The 21,253-nt window shown below is 45.4% G+C and overlaps 1 protein-coding gene across 10 annotated transcripts in view; it reads left to right on the forward strand.

The window, feature by feature from the left end:
* Positions 1 to 21,253, forward strand: part of LOC145361876 (tensin-2-like) — a 314,264-nt gene that overhangs the window by 193,819 nt on the left and 99,192 nt on the right. For all 10 annotated transcript variants that reach the window (XM_080217864.1, XM_080217866.1, XM_080217865.1 and 7 more), the window contains 6 exons: positions 3,078 to 3,119; positions 4,737 to 4,786; positions 9,168 to 9,339; positions 15,946 to 15,996; positions 17,087 to 17,209; positions 20,404 to 20,468. In XM_080217864.1, coding sequence (XP_080073990.1) covers positions 3,078 to 3,119; positions 4,737 to 4,786; positions 9,168 to 9,339; positions 15,946 to 15,996; positions 17,087 to 17,209; positions 20,404 to 20,468 — 503 coding nt within the window. The remainder of the gene's footprint in view (positions 1 to 3,077; positions 3,120 to 4,736; positions 4,787 to 9,167; positions 9,340 to 15,945; positions 15,997 to 17,086; positions 17,210 to 20,403; positions 20,469 to 21,253) is intronic.

Here is a 21,253-nt window from a genome sequence, read left to right on the forward strand (position 1 = left end):
TGCATAATTTGCATATAATTAATAAAATAAATGTATTGCATTTATGCCAATAGAAAAAAGTATAAATTTAAAAATATGAAATTAAAATAGGCTTAACTCTGAAATTATCATGTTTTCTTCGCCTTTTTTAAACTATAGTTTTGTCAGTAAAGTCTGCTTTAAAACAAGTTTTAACTTGCAATATGTTGGGTTAAGACTTCTTTCAGCTGTTGGTTTTCATGATAAAAGTAGCTTCCAGCAGCACATTCAGAATAATTTATTGTCTCAATTATATTAGATACAATAATGATCACAACCATAATACCTGTCCCTCTAACCAAAAGTTATCATCTATAGCCATAGCTATACCTCTCAAACAGCTTTATTTGGAGCGTGATTTTTTTGTTAAAATAATCATTTGGAACCCTTAAGTGCAGCTTAATGATTGGTCCTTAATCTCTACAATAAAAGCATACTCTTACTTGTCCTGATTTAATATTTTTAGGCTTTTTTCATGTTAATGTGATCTAACTGAATATGGTTGGGAGCTGTGAATGAGATGCTAAAGACCGCTGAGCTAATTTTTTAAGAATGGCATGAAACTTATACAGGTCAATGTTTTAGCGGATTTTCAATAATTTGTGTTACAATTATCACACAGCTCAAAATAGGGATCAGTGACTGTGTGGAAACCTTAAATAATTGAGAGTAAAAGCAATGTGCCGTCCTCATGCATTGTAATACAAACCAGTTGATATGTTGTTTATCCATCTGTCTGCATTGTTATTTATATATTATTTATCTGTCTTCTATACATGCATTCATACGAATTAGGAGTAGGCCATTCAGCCTCTTAAGCCTGCTCCATCATTCAATAAGATCATGGCTGATCTGATTTCTCCACATTCCCACCTACCCCGATAACCTTTTACCTCCCCCCTTACTTACCAAAGATCTATCTAGCTCTACCTTAAAAACACTCTGCTTCCACTGACTTTTGAAGAAGAGTTCCAAAGACTCATGACTCTCTGAGAGAAAAAAAATTCTCCCAAGTAGGCGACCCCTTATTTTGTGGATCCAGAACTGGCTTGCCTGCAGAAGGCAGAGAGTGGTTGTAGATGGGTCTTTTTCTACATGGAGATTGGTCATCAGTGGAGTGCCCCAGGGATCTGTTCTGAGACCCTTGCTGTTTGTAATTTTCATAAATGACCTGGATGAGGAAGTGGAAGGATGGGTTGATAAGTTTGCTGACGACATGAAGGTTGGTGGTGTTGTAGATAGTTTGGAGGGATGTCAGAGGTTGCAGTGTGACATAGATAGGATGCAAGGTTGGACGGAGAAGTGGCAGATGGACTTCAACACGGGTAAATGTGTAGTGGTCCATTTTGGCAGGTCAAATGGGATGAAGGAGTATAATATCAAGGGTAAGACTCTTAGCATGTAGAGGATCAGAAGGATCTTGGGGTCCGGGTCCATAGGAATCTTAAATCGGCCTCGCAGGTGGAGGGTGTGGTTAAGAAGGTGTATGGTGTACTGGCCTCCGTCAATCGAGGGATTGAGTTTAGGAGTTGGGAGATAATGTTTATAAGACCCTAGTCAGACCTCTCGGGATACTGTGCTCAGTTCTGGTTGCCTTGTTACAGGAAGGATGTGAAAGCTATTGAAAGGGTGCAGAAGAGATTTACAAGGATGTTGCCTGGATTGGGTGGCATGCCTTATGAGGATAGGTTGAGGGAGCTCGGTCTTTTCTCCTTAGAGAGACGAAGGATGAGAGGTGACCTAATAGAAGTGTATAAGATGTTGAGAGGTATAGATCGGGTGGATTTTCAGAGGCTTTTTCCAAGGGCTGGAATGGTTGCTATGAGAGGACACAGGTTTAAGGTGCTGGGGAGTAGGTACAGAGGAGATATCGGGGTAAGTATTTCACTCAGAGGGTGGTGGGTGGGTGGAATCGGCTGCCATTGGTGGTGGTGAAGGCAAATTCGATAGGGTCTTTCAAGAGACTTCTGGATGAGTACATGAAACTTAATAGAATTGAGGGTTATAGGTAAACCTAGTAGGTATGGATATCATCGGTGCAACTTGTGGGCCGAAGGGCCTGTTTGTGCTGTAGTTTTTCTATGTTCTATGTTCTATACATCCTTCCTTTAAATAAGGAAACCAATACTGTATACAATATTTGAGATGTGGTCTCACCACTGCCTTGATGAGATAACTATTATTGTTGTCTCTGTCCTCTATATACATACAGTAATGCATACAAAAGGCATAACTTAGTCAAGAAGATGCATCATTATAAAGTACTATTCCTTGTTTAATTTCTGTTCAAGTAAGACAAGTAGCAAACACGGAGAGAAGAAACCCTTTTTGAGGTTGGGGTATTTTAAGGTGTGACGCTGCAGTGCCCCTGTCAGGAAATTGTACTCCCCTCTGGACAAGTCAGTGATAGAGCTGCACTATATGCTAGATCTTGGAATTATCTTGGAGAAAGCACTCCTAAATTAATACGAATTTAGTCCTTTTTGTATTTACTAATTTTGTTCCGCAATATTCAGGATGAGAACTTCACAGAGAAGTTTTTTTTAAATATGAGGAAAGAAGTAGAATGCTCTCCTTGATGCACAGTGCAGGTCTGCAAGGTGAGAGCTTAAAGATCCTGCAAAAAGCATTTAATAAGAATGGATCCAGGATTGAGGAACTTCAGTTATGTGGAGAAGCTGACACTGTTCTCCTTGGAGAAGAGAAGGTTGAGAGGAGATTTAATCAAGGTGTTTAAAACCGTGAGGGGTCTGAACAGAGAGAGGAAAAACTGTTCTCTTTGATAGAAGGGTCAAGTACCTATTTTGGGTGATTGGCAAAAGAAGCAATAGCAACATGAGGAAAAACATTTTACCCAGCAAGTGGAAAAGTATTCCCAACTCCCATTCCTTTTCCATTGGGAATTTGGGGGGAATGGGTCAGTGAAATAGGCACGTGACATTTCTGTCATGTCAGGCTGGATGGGTGCCCAGAATCCACTCAATGTACATTCCTTCAGGAAAAGAGCTAGTTTTGTTAATGCGTCAGTTAATAACTTTCCTGTTTCCGATTTCCCACAGCCAAGAAAGGGGACTGGAACAGTAAAGAATATTGAGCATTTGGTGAGTAAAAGACATGATCGGCAGGGAGAGGTATGTACGTGCATGAGTATGTACATTAAACACTGTGACGACGGCATGTGCCCACATGCTTATGTTAAATATCAAGGGCTGGAGGCTATTATCCTTTCAGGTAATAAGATTCCTCCACATTGTAGTGTTGTGGCTATATTTAAATTAAAATGTAAATATACTTAGACAGTTCGGATAGTGCAGCTAAAATTGTTGGCAGACGTGGAATTTTTGTTTCCTGACACATTTCTTTGGAATTGGAATCCATCTTTTACCTCTCTCTCTCTCCTCTTCTTCTTCTCCTTTCTCTCTCTCTCTCCTCCTCCTCCTCCTCTCTCCACCACCCCCCCCCCCCCCCGTTCTTCTTTCTATTCATTTATTTTCCTTTTAATGTTTCATGTTTCTGGTCTTGGCTGTTTCCTGATGTTTTTCTTCCCCTCCCCTTCTGTTTGCTTCTCTCTCATTCCCACAGCTTAAGCAGTGTCGAGTGATGCTTCCTTGATGAAAAGCACCAATTGGCAGCTCTTTCAAGACTCACTTTCACAAAGGTTATGTTTTGCTTTGTGTGGTTCTCAGAAGCTGCTGCTGACATAGTCTGACAGCGATGCTCCTCTGCAAGGATGGATTGTTCAGAAACCCTCACAGTTTTTGAGCCATTGGTCAAGCAGGCACGTCTGAACCTATGCCAGCGAACACTTGGCGTTTCTCCGGTGCAGGGAGTTAAATAAGTGCCTCAATTTTAGATGAAGGAGTCTTGCGTGCAAGAGGAACACTGCTCCGTGCTGGAGGCACGATGTGGTTTGGAGGAAACTAAAAGCATTGAAGTCACGCTGGGCCTCTGTAACTCAAGATGAGGTCTGTCTCCATCTGTATCGCTCCCTAAAGCTTTCTCCCTGTATCTGTGCAAATCTCTCTCTATGTCTGGTGGTTGGCCTTTATCATTTCTCTTTCTCTGTCTCATGGTTTAGTCTCATTCCGATATGTCTGCATCAGTTGGTCACATGTGCTGCATAGAGAGAGTTGTTTCACACTCGTTTTGTCTTGCTTCCATGGCCACGATTTGAAAGCAGAGCAGGGGGTATTTCTCACACCCTTTCAACCGCCTCTGTCCTGGGCCAATATTTATCCCTCAACTAATGCCCCAATAAAATGACTTGGCCACTCTCTCATTGCTCTATGTAAGATTCTGCTGTGCATAAACCGGAAGCAATGTTACAAGGGCAGCAACACTGCACAATGTATGTCATTGGCTGTAATATGCTTCAGGGGCGTCCTGAGGCTGTGATAGGTGCCACAGATATGCATGTCTTTCCTTCTGTTTCTCTGGAAAGAACTCTCAAGTTGTTAGTGAGGCTTTTTACAATCAACTTGCATAACAAGTATATTAGTTGTTGTTCCCTGGAAGTGGGTCCAAGTCAGCTGATGATGATGCTCCTTTGATAAGGGCAACTTTACCACAGCTTCCAGCCCATGCGGTTGTGATAAACATTGTGAAATGTGAAAGGATTAAGGAAACCCTTTCAAAGACCCTGACTGCCACAAGAGGAGGATGTTTTCCACATTCATTGGGTTTCAATATCATCCCTTTTTTTTCCTCATTATGTCTAGGGGTCCACAAAATCTTTGAAAAGCGCACACCAAAGGAGCACTCTACCAAGGTAAAAATACTCCATTTACAATGCATTCATTTTAAAAGTAGATAATTGAGACGAATGAATAGTTTTGGTAATGTTCTGGGCTACCGCTCACTCAACCTTCAAGTACTCGTCATCCACACAGAAATAAATAGAATTAACACTGCTCATGGAAAAAATATTGGGGGGTTTTGTGCTAAAACTGAGCTGACCGCATAGACTATGTTCACTTCGGTTTGTGGTAAATAGATATTGAGCTACTTGTCCACAGTTTTTATGTTATTGTTTTTAGGTTGTTTAATATTCTAACATTGAATAAGAAAAGGACAGATAACTGGAACTATTATAGACTTAGATTGAACTGGCATTATCCCAGGCTGCTTAGGGAGGTGAGAGATGAAATTGCTGGGCCTCTGACGCAAATCTTTGTCTCTTCTTTGGACACAGGTGCGGTCCCAGAGGACTGGAGGATAGCTAATGTGGTACCGCTGTTTAAAAAGGGCAGTAGGGATAACCCTGGTAATTATAGGCCAGTGAGTTTGACGTCAGTGATAGGAAAGTTGTTGGAAAAAATTCTTAGGGATAGGATGTATAAGCATTTGGAGCGTTGTGATCTGATTAGGGTTACGCAGCATGGCTTTGTTCAGGGGAGGTCTTGCCTTATGAATCTGGTAGAATTTTTTAAGGAGGTGACAAAAACGGTTGATGAAGGACGAGCCATTGATGTCATCTATATGGATTTCAGTAAGGCATTTGACAAAGTCCCTCACGGTAGGCTGGTAGAAAAGGTTAAGGCTCATGGGATACAGGGACAGGTATCTAGATGGATTGGAAACTGGCTAGGCAACAGGAGACAGAGAGTAGCAGTGGAAGGGTCCTTTTCTAGCTGGAGGTCTGTCACCAGTGGTGTGCCGCAGGGCTCAGTACTGGGACCTCTTCTATTCGTAATATATATAAATGACTTGGAAGAGGGCGTACGGGGTGTGATCAGCAAGTTTGCAGATGACACGAAGATGGCAGGATTGGCGGATAGTGAGGAGGAGTGTCAGGTGACACAGCAGGATATAGATAGGCTGGTATATTGGGCAGATAAATGGCAGTTGGAGTTTAATACTGATAAATGCGAGGTGATGCATTTTGGAAGGAATAATGCAGGGAGGAGTTACATGATAAAGGGTAGACCTATTCAGAGTATAGACATGCAGAGGGACCTGGGAGTGAAAGTGCACAAGTCTCTGAAGGTGGCAACTCAGGTGGAGAAGGTTGCGAAGAAAGCTTACGGTATGCTAGCCTTTATAGGAAGGGGTATAGAATACAAGAACTGGCGTCTAATGCTACAGTTGTACAGAACGTTGGTTAGACCGCATTTGGAGCACTGCGTCCAGTTCTGGTCACCTTACTACCGGAAGGACGTGGAGACCCTGGAGAGAGTGCAGAGGAGGTTTACCAGGATGCTGCCTGGTATGGAAGGACTGGGTTATGAGGAAAGATTGGGTAAACTGGGGCTGTTTTCCTTAGAAAGACGGAGTTTAAGGGGGGATCTGATAGAGGTGTATAAAATAATGAAGGGTATAGATAGAGTAAACAGTGGCAGGCTTTTTCCTAGATTGGAGACAAATATCACGAGGGGTCACGAGCTAAGGGTGAGGGGGGAGAAGTATAATTTGGATACTAAAGGGAGGTTTTTCACTCAGAAGGTCGTGGGGGTATGGAATGCACTACCAAGTAATGTGGTGGAGGCAGGCACGCTGGACTTGTTTAAGGTTTACTTAGATAGGCACATGAGCGAAACAGGGATGGAGGGTTATAGGAGACGGTTTTAAATAAGGGTCAGAGCCTCGGGACGTTCCTGGAAATCTAATGCTACATGTGTTGATGTTTTGTCTCTTTTACTCCGCAGTTGCGTCGGTCCACCTTGTTGTCTAACGAGGGGTATGCACACGGCGGGTCGTGCGTGGGCTGCTCTTGGATGTTTCGAGAGTGGCTTAGTACTTCATGTCGTTTGTGTATGCTTAAAACTGGACCAGCAGATGGGCAACCACAACAGCTCAGTGACTATCACTGCCCGCTGTGCAGATACATGGATTTGGGCCGGTGTCTGTGGGAGTTTGCGCATTCTCCCTGTGGTTGCGTGGGTTTCCTCCGGGTGCTCCGGTTTCCTCCCACATCCCAAAGATGTGCTCTTAGGCTGATTGGTGTAACAAATTGTCCCTAAATTATTCTCCCCTGAATCTGGTTTCCAATGGGGGTACCATAAGTATAGACACGGGTCAAGGGAGGTGTAGGAAAAATACATTGTTAAGATGGCGGCGCGGGCTCGTTGGGCTGAAGGGCCTGTTTCCCGTGCTGTGTTGTTCTTTGTTTGTTTGTATTAGCAAGTGACACCCACAATCTGGTTGACACTTCCTCCTGTTAAGGAGGTATCTTTAAATTCACTTGTTCAGTCAATAAGAACAAGAAATAAGATCAGGGAATTACTTTATGAACCCACCACATGAATGTCCTAGAAGCAATATTTAAGCTTATTTTTAGGTGGCATTCCCCTCTAGACTTGTTCTGAAGATATGGGCAATGCTGCAAAGGTCACACTAATTGTCCTGAGGTGGAGGTGAGCCTTCGTTTTGACTAATTAGCATGCAAGCACCCTTTAAAGAACACCAAGAGTCCAATATGTAGGGCTAACTAAGCCTCTCCAAGGGTGGGAATGAAGGCGGACGGGGTCCCCCAAAAATACCAGCGCCAGTCAGCTTGTCAGCCTCGTGACACTGCGTCCCTGGCCATTTTGGGTGAGGTGTGCTTGGGGTCTGTGAAGGTGATTAGGCCTCAAGAACCTTGGGGGTGGTTCTCCCATCCTGCCGTGCTAACTTTTTAGCGTGGTGGGCTAGGAGAATTACATGTCGGCTAATTCTGGGGATTTGCGCATATGTTCCCGACCCGCGTGCATCTCCCAGTGCTGGATACCCGACGCAGTCAGGGTCATGCTGGAAACAGGCAAGAATGTGATTATCGGGCCCGGGACTGAAATCTTCAGGCCTGATAGCATCTCCCACCCCGCCAGTACAATTTCATTCCGGCGGGATTCAGATTAGCTCCCCACTTTTGGGGAACTAGTGGCCCAACCCTGCTGGAGGGAAGGGGGAGCAATCAGGCCCCCCCCAGGAGGTTGTGCGGCAGGGGGGTGGTGTCCCCTGTCCATGAGCACCGTGGGGGTGCCAGCCTGTGCCCCTGGCACTGCCAGGGGGCACCTTGGTATGCCCCATTGGCATAGGGCAGTGCTAAGGGGGTGGGGTCTAGGGCACGATTGGTGAGGGTCCCGCTGCCACTTTGCATTAGGATCAGTCAGGATTGGAGGGACAGAGGCCAGCGATTGGAGCAGGCAGGCTGTTTGGGGGGTGGGGATGTGCATTGTCACTGCTGGGGAGGGGGGCAAGAGGTTGGGGCAATCCTGGATGGTGGGGGAGGGGGGTCTGGCCTGAGAATGCTCGTGGGGGCTGCTATCAAGCCATGGGGGTGGCGGAGAGGCAGCAGTGCAAGGGTCCCTGACTGGCCAGCAATGAAGCTGGCCAGCAAACTGCAGGCTGACAGTTCGGGGCCACTGCGCATGTGCAGAGGCCAGGAACTGTCAGACTCTGGCATGGATAGGCCCTGCCCCTGCACAACACAAATTAACTATCTGGAGGAGGGCACTGAGTAATAGGCTGGAGTGATGCGAGGGGAGCCGGAGGAAGGGGGCTGTGGCAGTGCTCCAGATAGGCCTACAGACCCTCGCCATTAATGAAGAAATTGCCAAAGATCACCCTGTAGAGGGGCTTTCCCCCCACCTCCAGCCGTGGTGGCTCTGCTGCTTTTCATAACTTACTTATTAAAAGTTTTCAACCAAAGGTGGCAGCTTTTTATTGAAGCACCTTTTCAGCTACTTACCTTGTACTGCATCCTCTTGTACATCAGAGGATGGTTCTCTGAAACTGGAGGCCTCTGATGGACTCTTCAGCATTGAGAGCCTACCCACTACCCTTAATTATCAGGAAATCTGTCTCCACATAAGGATTCATCCATGTGAAAATCTTGACTTTAATCAGTTTCTCTGCCGGCCATTCTTCCCCAAAAAGGTGGGTTTCTGAGCTGAAATCAAACTTGACTCCTGTCTCCGACCTCTATGGTGAAAAAGTGAGAGTTTGAAGTTACGTGCAGTTGAACTAGACAGTCTCCTTTCCCAATGTTGCATCAGTGAGTAGGGTTTTCATTGGTCTTAAAGAGCTAGTGGATTAAATTGGGGACTGATTGGAACTCACGACCTTTGAGTTATTAGTATCTATTTAACTACTACACTATTCTTCGAACACACGGCCAGTGTTGCCCCTGATGTGCGATTGTGATCCTGGCTTGCCATCGTGTTTTCGAGCAGGAGTTTCAGTGTGGACCACGTCATGGAACGGAACTATGACTTTGACCTGACGTACATCACAGAGCGGATTATTTCGGTCTTCTTCCCTCCTGTGCTTGAGGAGCAGCGGTATCGCAGCAATCTGAAGGAGGTGGCCCAGATGCTGAAATCCAAACATGGAGAGAGTTACTTGGTAAGTTGTGCTTTTCAGAGCTTGAACACAAGCTATAATGCACCGTGGAGCAGTCAGTGGAACTGATGAGTAGCAAGTTACGTTTTGGACTATTATTCCAGTTATATAAATATGGTTATAAAGCTAGACGATTACATGGGATTTACAATACAGAAATAGGTCATTTAGCCCAACTAGTCCATACTGGTGTTTCTGCTCCACTTCAGCCTCCTATCTTTTTTCATCTAAATCGAGCATCATTACTCTCTATTCTCTTCTCCCTTATATTCTTGCCTATCTTGTTCCTCTTAAATACATCTGTACTATTCACTTCAACCACTCCCTGTGGTAGACGGTTCCACAGTCTCACTACTCTTTGGATGAAGAAGCTTCTCCTGAATTCCCGATTTGATTTCTTGGTGACTATCGTATATTGATGGTCTCTAATTATGCTCTTCTCCATAAGAACCATAGAATCTCTACGGTGCAGAAGGAGGCCATTTGGCCCATCAAGTCTGCACCGAGTCTCCAAAAGAGCATCGTACCCAGGCCCACCTCCTGCCCTATCCCCGTAACTCTGCATATTTACCATGGCCAGTCCACCTAACCGAGCATCTTTGGACTGTGAGAGGAAACTAGAGCACCTGAAGAAAACCCACACAGACATGGGGAGAACATGCAAACTCCACACAGACAGCCAGTCACCCAAGACCAGAATCAAACCTGGTCCCTGATGCTGTGAGGCAGCAGTGCTAACCACTGTGTCACCATTCCACTCTCTTTGCCACTGTTCTGCCTATGGGAAGAGGAAACATTCTCTCTCTATCCACGCCATTAAAACCTTCCAGAATTTTAAAGACCTCTACTCAGTCTTCCCGTTTCAAGAGAAAGGAGACCCAGTCTGTCACTCCTTTCCTAATTGAATGTGTAAATCTACACATTTCTGGGATCATCCTTGTAGATCTTCTCTGCACCCTCTCCAATGTCTCTGGATCCCTTTTATATGGCATCCAGAACTGCACTCAGAGTGCTCTATGTGTGGAGCACATTTTAAACTGTTAAGTAGTGCCACAATGGTTCAGTGTGGCACTGAGTCCCACAGACCAGGAAAGTCATCATATCCTCTCCAGTCTGTGCCGTGTCAGTCCGGCTGACTGCAAAGGAGATGAATGTGTGGTTCAGGGATTAAGGAGGTGAATGTGTGGCTCAGGGATTGGTGTGGGAGGAATGGGTTTGAATTTATGGGGCATTGGCACCAGTATTGGGGCAGATGGGACCTGTTCAGATGGGATGGTCTTTGTCTGAACCATGCCGGGACCAGAGTCCTGGCGAATCGTAGGGGGGTGGTGGTGGTGGTGGTGGTGGTGTGTGTGTGCAGGGGTGAGGGAAATTACAAAATCTAAAGTAAAGGAGAGGGTACATGAACAAGTAAATGTTGAGGATGTTCCACTAATTAAAGGAGTAGCAGGCATGAGAGAGGTTAGTAGCGTTTCTACAAATAAGGTCCAGATAAAGGCTGATATAAAGACACTTTACCTGAATGCACGAAGCATTTGGAACAAAGTGAATGAGCTGATGGCGCAAATCAGCACAAATGGGTATGATCTAGTGGCCATTATGGAAACGTGGTTGCAGTGTGACAGGGACTGGGAGCTGAATGTCCAGGGGTATCAGGTGTTTAGGAAGGATAGACGGGAGGAAAAAGGGGGTGGGGTAGCTCTGTTAATTAAGGATAATATCAGGGCGGTAGTAAGAGAAGATATAGACTCCAAAGAGCAAAATGTGGAATCGTTGTGTGTGGAGATAAGGAATAGTAAGGGGAGAAAGACACTGGTGGGTGTGGTCTATAGGCCCCAAAATAATAATTTTGAGGGGGGGGGGCGGGCTATAAACAAACAAATAATTGATGCGTGCAGAAACGGAACGGCGATAATTATGGGGGATTTTAATCTGCATATTGATTGGGTGACCCAAGTCGGACACGGTGGGCTTGAGGAAGAGTTCTTGGAATGCTGTTGGGATAGTTTCCTTGAACAGTATGTAACAGAACCTACGAGGGAGCGAGCTATCTTAGATCTGGTACTGTGTAACAAGGCAGGTAGAATTAGTGATCTTCTTGCGAGGGATCCTCTTGGGACGAGCGATCATAGTATGGTTGAATATCTGATGCAGATGGAGGATGAGAAAGTAGGGCCCTGAACCTGTGTCCTCTGTTTGAACAGAGGGGAGTATTATAGGATGAGAGCAGAATTGGCGAATGTAGATTGGGGGTGCAGATTGGTTGGTAGGATGGCTGAGGAACAGTGGAGGATTTTTAAGGAGATCTTTTTCAGTACTCAGCAGAAATATATTCCGATGGTGAAGAAGGACTGTAGGAGAAGGGATAACCAGCCGTGGTTATCTAAGGAAATAAAGGAGAGTATTAAATTAAAAGCTGATGCGTTCAGAGCGGCTAAAAATAGTGGGCGATTAGAAGATTGGGAAAGATTTAAAAATCAACAAAGAATGACTAAGAAGGTGATAAAGAAAGGAAAGATAGAGTATGAAGCTAAACTAGCACTAAATATAAAAAATGACAGTAAAAGTTTTTACAAATTATATAAAGAAGAAGAGGCTGGCTAGAGTGAATGTTGGACCCTTAGAGGATGAGAGGGGGGATTTAGCAGTGGGTAACGAGGAAATGGCTGAGGCTTTAAATAAGTTTTTTTGCTCCCGTCTTCATGGAGGAGGACACGAATAGTTTGCCAGATATGAAAGATAGAAGGATGGTAGGAGTTGAGGGCCTTAATACAATTACTGTCACTAGAGAGGTAGTGTTTGATAGACTAACGGGACTGAAGGGAGACAAGTCCCCGGGACCGGATGGAATGCATCCCAGGGTTCTGAAAGAAATGGCAGAGGTGATAGCAGATGCCTTAGTAATTATTTATCAAAATTTGCTGGACTCCGGGGAAGTGCCAGAAGATTGGAAAATGGCTAATGTTACGCCGCTGTTTAAAAAAGATAGCAGACAAAAGGCAGGGAATTATAGGCTGGCTAGTTTAACGTCTATAGTTGGAAAAATGCTAGAATCCGTCATCAAAGAAGAAAAAGCGAGGCACCGAGAAAAGAATGGTTTAATTGAGCAGACGCAGCATGGATTCGTTAAGGGGAAGTTGTGTTTAACAAATTTATTGGATTTCTATGAGGATGTAACTAGTGCGGTAGACAGAGGGGAACCAGTGGATGTGGTGTTTTTAGATTTCCAAAAGGCGTTTGATAAGTTGCCTCACAAAAGGTTGCTGCAGAAGGTTAGGGTGTACTGAGTTGGGGGTAAGGTGTTAGCGTGGATAGAGGATTGGCTGTCTAATAGGAAGCAGAGAGTTGGTATCAATGGGTGCTATTCTGGTTGGCAGTTGGTGACCAGTGGAGTGCCGCAGGGATCGGTGCGGGGGCCTCAACTGTTTACCATTTACATAGATGATCTGGAGGAGGGGGCTGAGTGTAGGGTGACGAAATTTGCTGATGACACGAAGATGAGTTGAAAAGCAAGTTGCGTGGAGGGTGTGGAAAGTCTGCAGAGGGATCTGGATAGGCTGAGCGAGTGAGCGAGGACCTGGCAGATGGAGTATAACGTTAGCAAGTAGGTAGAAATAATAGTAGGAGGGATTATTATTTAAAAGGCAAAAAGCTGCAGCATGCTACAGTGCAGAGGGACCTGGGGGTCCTTGTGCACGAATCGCAAAAACCCAGTCTGCAGGTGCAGCAGTTGATCAAGAAGACGAATGGAATATTGGACTTTATAGCGAGGGGGATAGAATATAAAAGCAGGGAGGTCTTGCTGCAACTGTACAGGGTACTGGTGAGGCCGCAGCTGGAGTACTGTGTGCAGTTTTGGTCGCCGCACTTGCAGAAGGATACATTCGCCTTGGAGGGAGTGCAGAGAAGGTTCGCTAGGCTGATACCAGAGATGAGGGGGCTCGCCTATGAAGAGAGACTGAATAGACTGAGTCTGTACTCGTTAGAGTTTAGAAGGCTGAGGGGGGATCTCATAGAGACATATAAGATAATGAAGAGGATAGATAGAGTCGAGGTAGAGAGATTCTTCCTGCTTAGAAAGGATAGCAGGACTAGAGGGCACAGCCTCAAGATAAGGGGGGGGGGGGACAGTTTAGATCGGAGTAGAGGAGGAACTTCTTCACTCAAAGGGTGGTGAATCTCTGGAATTCTCTGCCCGTTGAAGTGGTGGAGGTTACCTCGCTGAATATATTTAAGTCATGGGTAGATAGGTTTCTGATAGACAAGGGAATTAGGGTTATGGGGAGAGAGTGGGAAAGTGGAACTGATCCACTTCAGATCAGCCATGACCTTATTGAATGGTGGGGTGGACTTGAAGGGCTAGATGGCCTACTCCTGCTCCTATTTCTTATGTTCTTATGCAAAGGGCTCCCCAATGGACATTGTCCTCCCTTCTGCTCAACTCATTTTTTTGTCAGGGAGGGTGCCGTTGAGGCTAATGGCTTTCTGATGATTTCAATAACACCAACAACCTGCTTACATAGCACCTTCAACATAATGAAACATCCCAGGAGCATTATAAAACAAAGTTTGACACCAAGTTACATCAGGTGATATTAAGTCAGATGACCAAGAGCTTGGTCAAAGAGGTGTCTTAAAGGAAGAAAGCAGGAGAGAATTCCAGGGTTTGGGGCCCAGGCAGCTGAAGCAGCGCTGCCAATGGCAGAATGATTAAAATCAGGATTGCACAAGAGGCCAGAATTAGAGGAGCGCAGATATCTCGGAGGTTTGTGAGGCTGGAGGAAATTACAGACATAGGGAGGGGCTGGGGACCTGGAGGGATTTGAAAACAAGGTTGAGAATTTTAAAGTCAGAATGTTACTTTACGGGAAGCCAGCATTGGTCAGCAAGCACAGCAGGTGATAGGGGAACAGGATTTGGGCAAGTCAAGAAATGGGGCAGCAGAGTTTTGGAAATCCTCAAGGATAGAATGTAGGAGAGCAGCCTGGGGTGAGTTGGAATAGTTGAATCTGGAGATAACGAAACAATGGATGAGGGTTTCAGCAGGGGTGAGCTGAGACAAGGGGATGAGGTGGGGTGATGTTCTGGAGGTGGAAATAGGTGGTTTTAATTCTGCTGGACAATGTGCCCAGTGGGTGCGAAGAAGCTAAGTGCCACCTTATGCATTGCCCCTCGGCATGATCAAATAGCCCACAACGTGGACTGACTTAGGTGAGACATTGCAGAACTTCTGGTGCCTGTGTAGCTGTACAGATCCCACTGCGAATGTCAGAGAAGAGAAAGCTGAGAGCAGGACTGACAATAAAGACAATATTTTTCTCAATCCTTCCTGGTAATCCCACTAGTCTTTGGTGGTCTCAGAGGTTTAGTCCTGCTGTTAGTTCAATGGAATTATGATTAACATCTTCTCCCCTCTGTCCATTTTTATTGATTTTTGAGGTGATGTTTTGGTTTGAACAGTGACGCCAATTACATCAACTTCACTTGGAGGCAGCAGTGCGTTGGAGCTGAATTAACAGAAATCAGCAGCCTATATAGAGAACCAGTCTTTAACCCCGACCTTCTACAATGCTGAGTTTAACTTGGCTTCCTCACAGCTATCCTACTGATGTGGCTGGCAGCAACTGAAGGCAAATAGTCCATTTAAAAAAAACTTCAGAAAAATAGTAAAAAAAAAGGTGCGAAAGTTCATCAAAATCTGAGTTGTTTTCAAAGGGGCCCCATTGCTCCTGTTCCAAATTTTTCAAAACTGCATCGCCATGTTTGGTCACCTTTATCCTGCTTTTAAGTTTACTGTCACACTGTGCCTCGATCTTAACTTGTCTCTGTCACTGCAATTAATCTTTTCTATCAGTTAAATAACATTCAGCCAAGGTTACTTTTGAGTTTGTAATTGGGCAATAATATCCAGAAAGGGTACACTTGTCTGAAACTCCTCTCCCTTAAAAGATGCCAATCTGTTTCGCATAAAGACCAATACTGAGTGAGGAAACTTTGTTTAAGCACTTTTTAATATGTTGTCACTGGGTTCATGCTGGCTGATTTCAGCTGCTTTCTTTGCATTTATAATAAACCAATTGAAAGTTGTTGGTGAATCAGGTAGATTGCTCTACAGGGAGGCAGCATGGATCAGATAGATAATGACTTGTTGTTGTGGGAAATTTCCCATATGTGGTGCCTGAAGATGAGCAACAACAGGAGAAAATCTCACAGCGGGATTGCAGAGCGGGTAACGGAGGTGACTGGCTCATGCGTTAAAAACAATAGTAAAGGCTTTCCATTCCTGTCTGATGATTTCCCATTGGGTCTGCCCATCGGGCAACAATTGGCAGCCTCATGAGGGCAGGGGCAAAAACTGCCGGCCTGACACATTTTCTACATTGTCTGATGGGGAGTTGCGATTTAAAGCTGACTCACAACTGTAGATGCCTTCACTTGAGTGGCTCCCTTAGTACACATAAAAATGTGCCATCATCCCTGGCATATCCAGGGTAATGGGGCCAGTTACAATGACTCTTGATCACTGATGGGCACTTTTCACCACCACTTGTTGTTGTACAAATTCACTCTGTACTTGATCAATCTACAATAACCTCTTTCCTTTTATAGCTCTTCAATCTATCGGAAAAGAGACAAGACATTAGCAGACTCAACCCGAAGGTAGGTTGACCTGAATTCTCATTTTGTTTTTCAGACATTTGGGCTGGAATTCTCCGGTCCAGCACACCTTGCTACTGCTGCCAGCAAGAACGGAGAATTTGGTGCTCAGCCAAAACTCCATTCACAACAGTGGAACCGGACGCTCCCAGCCATGAGTGAAGTCAGAGAATTCCAGCCTTGGTGTTTGAAAGTATCTTCAAACTTAGACCCACTGTGGGGATTTAAACTGACCTTCCTATCACCAACACCACGAGGTTCTCTGGTTGCAGTTAGTCTCAGTCAGAGCTCTGAGGACAGGTTGTGAATGGGTTGTGCTCCTTTTGACAATCCATGGCTTGTGGATCAGTTTGAAAGTGGAGGAAATTGGAACTTCAAACCTTTCCAATCTAAAACTGAAAGTGTTTGGGGCTTCCATAGGTACTTCCCTCGGAGGGAGTGCAAGAGAGGTTAACTAGACTAGTTTTTGGGATAAGGGAATTATCCTTTGAGGAGAGGTTAAGTAGACTAGGCCAATATTATCTGAGTTTCGAAGAATGAGAGGTGGGCTCATTGAAACACAAAATTCTGAACGGCTTGACAGGGTGGACACTGAGAAAGATTTTCCCTTATCCTTGAATCATAGATAAGGAGTCTGTCTTTTTGGACTGAGTTGAGGAGAAGTTTCTTCACTCAAAGGGTTGTGAACCTTTGGAATTCTCTACTCCTGCGAACCCAGTCATTGAGTATATTCAAGATGGAGATTGATAGATTTTTTGAGGTGCAAACTGAGTTGAGGGTAATGCAGGAAGGTGGAGTTGAGGTGGAAAATCAGCTACGACCACATTGAATGGCAAGGCAGGCTCAAAGGGCCAAATGGCTTACCCTAGCTCCTATTTCTTATGTCATTATGTAAGCACCATGGAGTTTGGTAGTGACCAGGAAAGCTGCCATTATTTCAAGCTCACTGACATTTTTCATATTGTGTGCAGATTGGTGCCCCTTTGAGAAGTTAAAATAGTAGATAAAATGTTTGCATCATTCCCTCCCAGACCACCTTCCCTTGCCCTTTCCCACTAGGAGTCTGATGTGTTACTGTGCTTTTGATTTCCAGGTTCATGACTTTGGCTGGCCTGACCTTCATGCCCCTCCCCTGGACAAGATCTGTGCCATCTGCAAAGCCATGGAGATGTGGCTAAACTCGGATTCCCATCATGTGGTAGTTCTACACTGCAAGGTAAGTGTGCAGGAGCTCATGATAAGAGCGAATCTGCAAAATGGGGCCTCAAAACCCTCTTATGTTATCTCGGTGTTGTTAAAGATCCTTCCCTCCTTGCCAGTGGGAGTTACCCAGTTGAAGGTGTCAAGTGCAGACTGCTATTCTTTAATACAGGACTGCATACACAATTGACAGGCTACAGCTTGTAGTGTTGCCAAATTGAAGACTTATTCTCAACAGCTTCAGAATCAATCTTTATTTAATGAGTTAAGCTGATTTGATGGCACAATTTGAAAATTACACCAGTTCTAAAACATTGCTGCAAAGGGATTTATTTGATTTCTTCAGGAAGCAGCAGTGTTGCATTTTGTCATAGATCTGCAGCAGTGTTGGGTGCACTGTAGCTCAGGATTTTGGTCCAGTTCTGATCCTCAAGGATACAAAATCTGAGCTCTGGAAGATTCCCTCACCACTCTGTGTAATCACATCTGCTGTCTCACTCAGGGTCAGTGTGAAGCCACATCTCAGAAGTGCCCACTGAGTTTCCTTTCCAGTATCAGAACAAATAGACAACCGGGCCTCCCGGATAACACAGAACTGTTTATGAATACCAGCCCCTCTTGAGTGGCTGCAGTGATTTGACCAGTTTATGGTTTAACTTAACCTGAGCGCTATTGTCCAGAATCCACAATCACGTCCAATTTGTGGATGACAATTCATTGCTCATGTTACTCCCCTCCTGAAGGCACTGACTCCCACTGGTACCAGTTACTCTCCGCTGCCTCACCCAGCACATGTTGGCACAAGCAGTGAAAACGTTGGCAGGCTGTTTGTCCACATGGTGTTTCACAGACAAGCCTGATCCTGCCTGCACACCAGCCCCTCCCAAAAAGGGGTTTCTGATTGAATAAAATCTGTCTGATCTTCCCCCAACATTGGAGGTTAACTGAAGATAGTCATTAGTGATTTGGGAGGGCTGGGCAGTGCAGCAATGGGCCAAACTGCACACTGGGCTCACACAACAGGTAGATCTCCGTCCTCAAGAGAGGCCACCAACTTTAAACAGCAATGAAATGCGAGGCAGCAGTGCCACCCCAGCCCAAGCTGCACGGTCGAGCCACAAGAACACAAAACACTTCTAGAATCATAGTTACAGCCCAGATATAGGCCATTTAGCCCACCATGACTGCACCAGCTCTCTGCAAAAGCAACTCGCCAAGTGCCACTCCATCATTCTTACCACGTGATCCTGCGATTTTCTTCTCGTGAAACCTTAGCACCTTCCAACTCTACCATCCAGAAGGACAAAGATAGCAGACACGTGGGAATACCATCACCTGCAAATTACGCTACAAACCACACACCATCCTGAATTGGAAATATTTCACCATTCCTTCATTGTTTCTGGGTCAAGACCCTGGAACTCCCTAACAGCACTGTAGTTTTTCCTACACCACAGCTGTGGAGATGCCGGCATTGGACTGGGGTAGGCACAGTAAGAAGCCTCAACATCAGGTTAAAGTTTATTTGGTCGCATGAGCTTTTGGAGCACTGCTCCCTCATCAGGTGAGTGGGAGTTCTATTCACAAACGGGGCATATAGCCACAAACTCAATTACAAAATAATGGTTGGAATGTGAGTCTTAAAAGGTAATGTGAGTGGTGAGAGGTTAAGTACAGGTTAAAGAGGTGTGAATTGTCTCAAGCCAGGACAGTTAGTAGGATTTTGCAAGCTGAGGCCAAATGGTGGGGCTTACATGTAGTATGACATAAACCCAAGATCCCGGTTGAGACCATCCTCATGTGCGGAACTTGGCTATCAGTTTCTGCTCAGCGATTCTACGTTATTGTGTGTCTTGAAGGCCACCTTGGAGAACGCTTACCTGAAGATCACAGGCTGAATGCCCATGACTTTTGAAGTGTTCCCTGACAGGAAGGGAACACTCCTGCCTGGTGATTGTCAAGCGGTGTCTATTCATCCGTTGTTGGAGCATCTGCATGGTCTCACTGATATGCCGTGCCTCAGGACATCCTTTCCTGCAGTGTATCAGGCAGACAACATTGGCCGTGTCGCAACATTGGCCGACACCACACAATGCTGCCACAGCAACCTCTGCAAGACGTGCTGGATCATCAACACGGATACCATCATCACATGTGAGAACACCATCCACCAGGTACACGGTACATACTCTTGCGACTCGGCCAATGTTGTCTACCTCATATGTTGCAGGAAGGGATGTCCTGAGGCATGGTACATTTGCGAGACCATGCAGACGCTACGACAATGGATGAATGGACACCGTTCGACAATCACCAGGCAGGAGTGTTCCCTTCTTGTTGAGGAACACTTCAGCAGTCAAGGGCATTCAGCCTCTGATCTTGGGGTAAGCGCACTCCAACCGGCCTTCAAGAGATATGACAACGCAGAATCACCGAGCAGAAACTGATAGCCAAGTTCCGCACATATGAGGACGGCCTCAACCGGGATCTTGGGTTTACGTCACACTATCTGTAACCCCCACGTCTTGTCTGGGCTTGCAAAATCTCACTTACTGTCCTGGCTTGGGACAATTTACACTTCTTTAACCTGTACACAACCCTCTCTCCATTTGCATTGTCTGTACCTGTTAAGACTTGATTACCTGCATTCCAACCATTATCTTGTAAATTGAGTTTGTGTCTATATATGCCCTGTTTGTGAACGCAACTCCTCACTCACCTAATGAAGGAGCAGTGCTGCGAAAGCTCGTGCTACCAAATAAACCTGTTGGACTTTAACCTGGTGTTGTGAGGCTTCTTACCATGCCTACCCCACAGGGACACCAGCAGCTCACCACCACCTTCTCGAGTGCAATGAGAGATGGGAAAACAAATGTTGGCCCAGCCAGCAAAGCCCACATCCTGTAAATGAATTTGAAAAAGAGGTAAGCATCCAATTCTCTTTCGAAAGCTCCAATTGACTGTGTCTCCCGCACACTCTTGGGCAGTATATTCCTGATTCTAACCTTTCCATATGTGAAAGTTTTTTCTCATGTCGCCGTTTCTTCTTTGCAAATGACCTTAACTCTGTGTCCTCTGGTTCTCGATTCTTCTGCCAGTGGGAACAATTTCTTCCTATCAACTCTGTCCAGACTCCTCATGATTTTGAATCCTTTTGAATGATGTTGACCTGATATCACATCAGCCCTCTTAACATTTGTGTCTCAACAGGGCAACAAAGGTCGAACAGGAGTGATCATTGCAGCTTACATGCACTATAGCAAGATCTCTGCAGGGTAAGGACTTAATTTGAGCAGGGACACTGCTTTTGTAACTACCCATACCCAACGATTCCACAGAGCCTAGAGCTGCCCCAGGCAGTCCCTGAATTGACAGAGTTGTGTTATTGCTACTCCGCGCCAGGTGACCAGCCAGCGGTGATGGGAAGTGCTTGCAGATGCACTCATGATATTTCCCCAGGGTATCACAAACAGCAGTGTCCTGGAGTTTGATATTCAATTGCTGGAGAATCAAGGCCAATGGTTGGCAACCCTGTTAAAACGTAATTTTCTCACAATATGAATCAACATTGGGCAGCACTCGTAGCACAGTGGGCAGCACGGTAGCACAGTGGGTTAGCACTGCTGCTTCACAGCTCCAGGGACCTGGGTTCAATTCTCGGCTTGGGTCACTGTCTGTGTGGAGTTTGCACATTCTCCTCGTGTCTGTGTGCGTTTCCTCCAGGTGCGCTGGTTTCCTCCCACAGTCCAAAGATGTGCAGGTTAGGTTGATTGGCCATGCTAAAATTGCCCTTAGTGTCCTGAGATGCGTAGATCAGAGGGATTAGTGGGGAAATGTGTCGGGATGTGGGGGTAAGGCCTGGGTGGGATTGTGGTCGATGCAGACTCGATGGGCCTATTGGCCTCTTTCTGTATTGTAGGGATTCTATGATTCTATTCTATGAATAACTGGTGAAATTCTGTGTACAGTTTTTTTGGTTAACTTATCCTAAGGGAGGACAAGGGAGTCGAGGATTATTGGGGGGGGCAGATGGCAAAGTGGAGTTGAGACCACAACCAGA

The sequence above is a fragment of the Carcharhinus amblyrhynchos genome, chromosome X (genome assembly GCF_965287045.1).
Source record: "Carcharhinus amblyrhynchos chromosome X, sCarAmb.v2.hapA, whole genome shotgun sequence".
Taxonomy (NCBI): domain Eukaryota; kingdom Metazoa; phylum Chordata; class Chondrichthyes; order Carcharhiniformes; family Carcharhinidae; genus Carcharhinus; species Carcharhinus amblyrhynchos.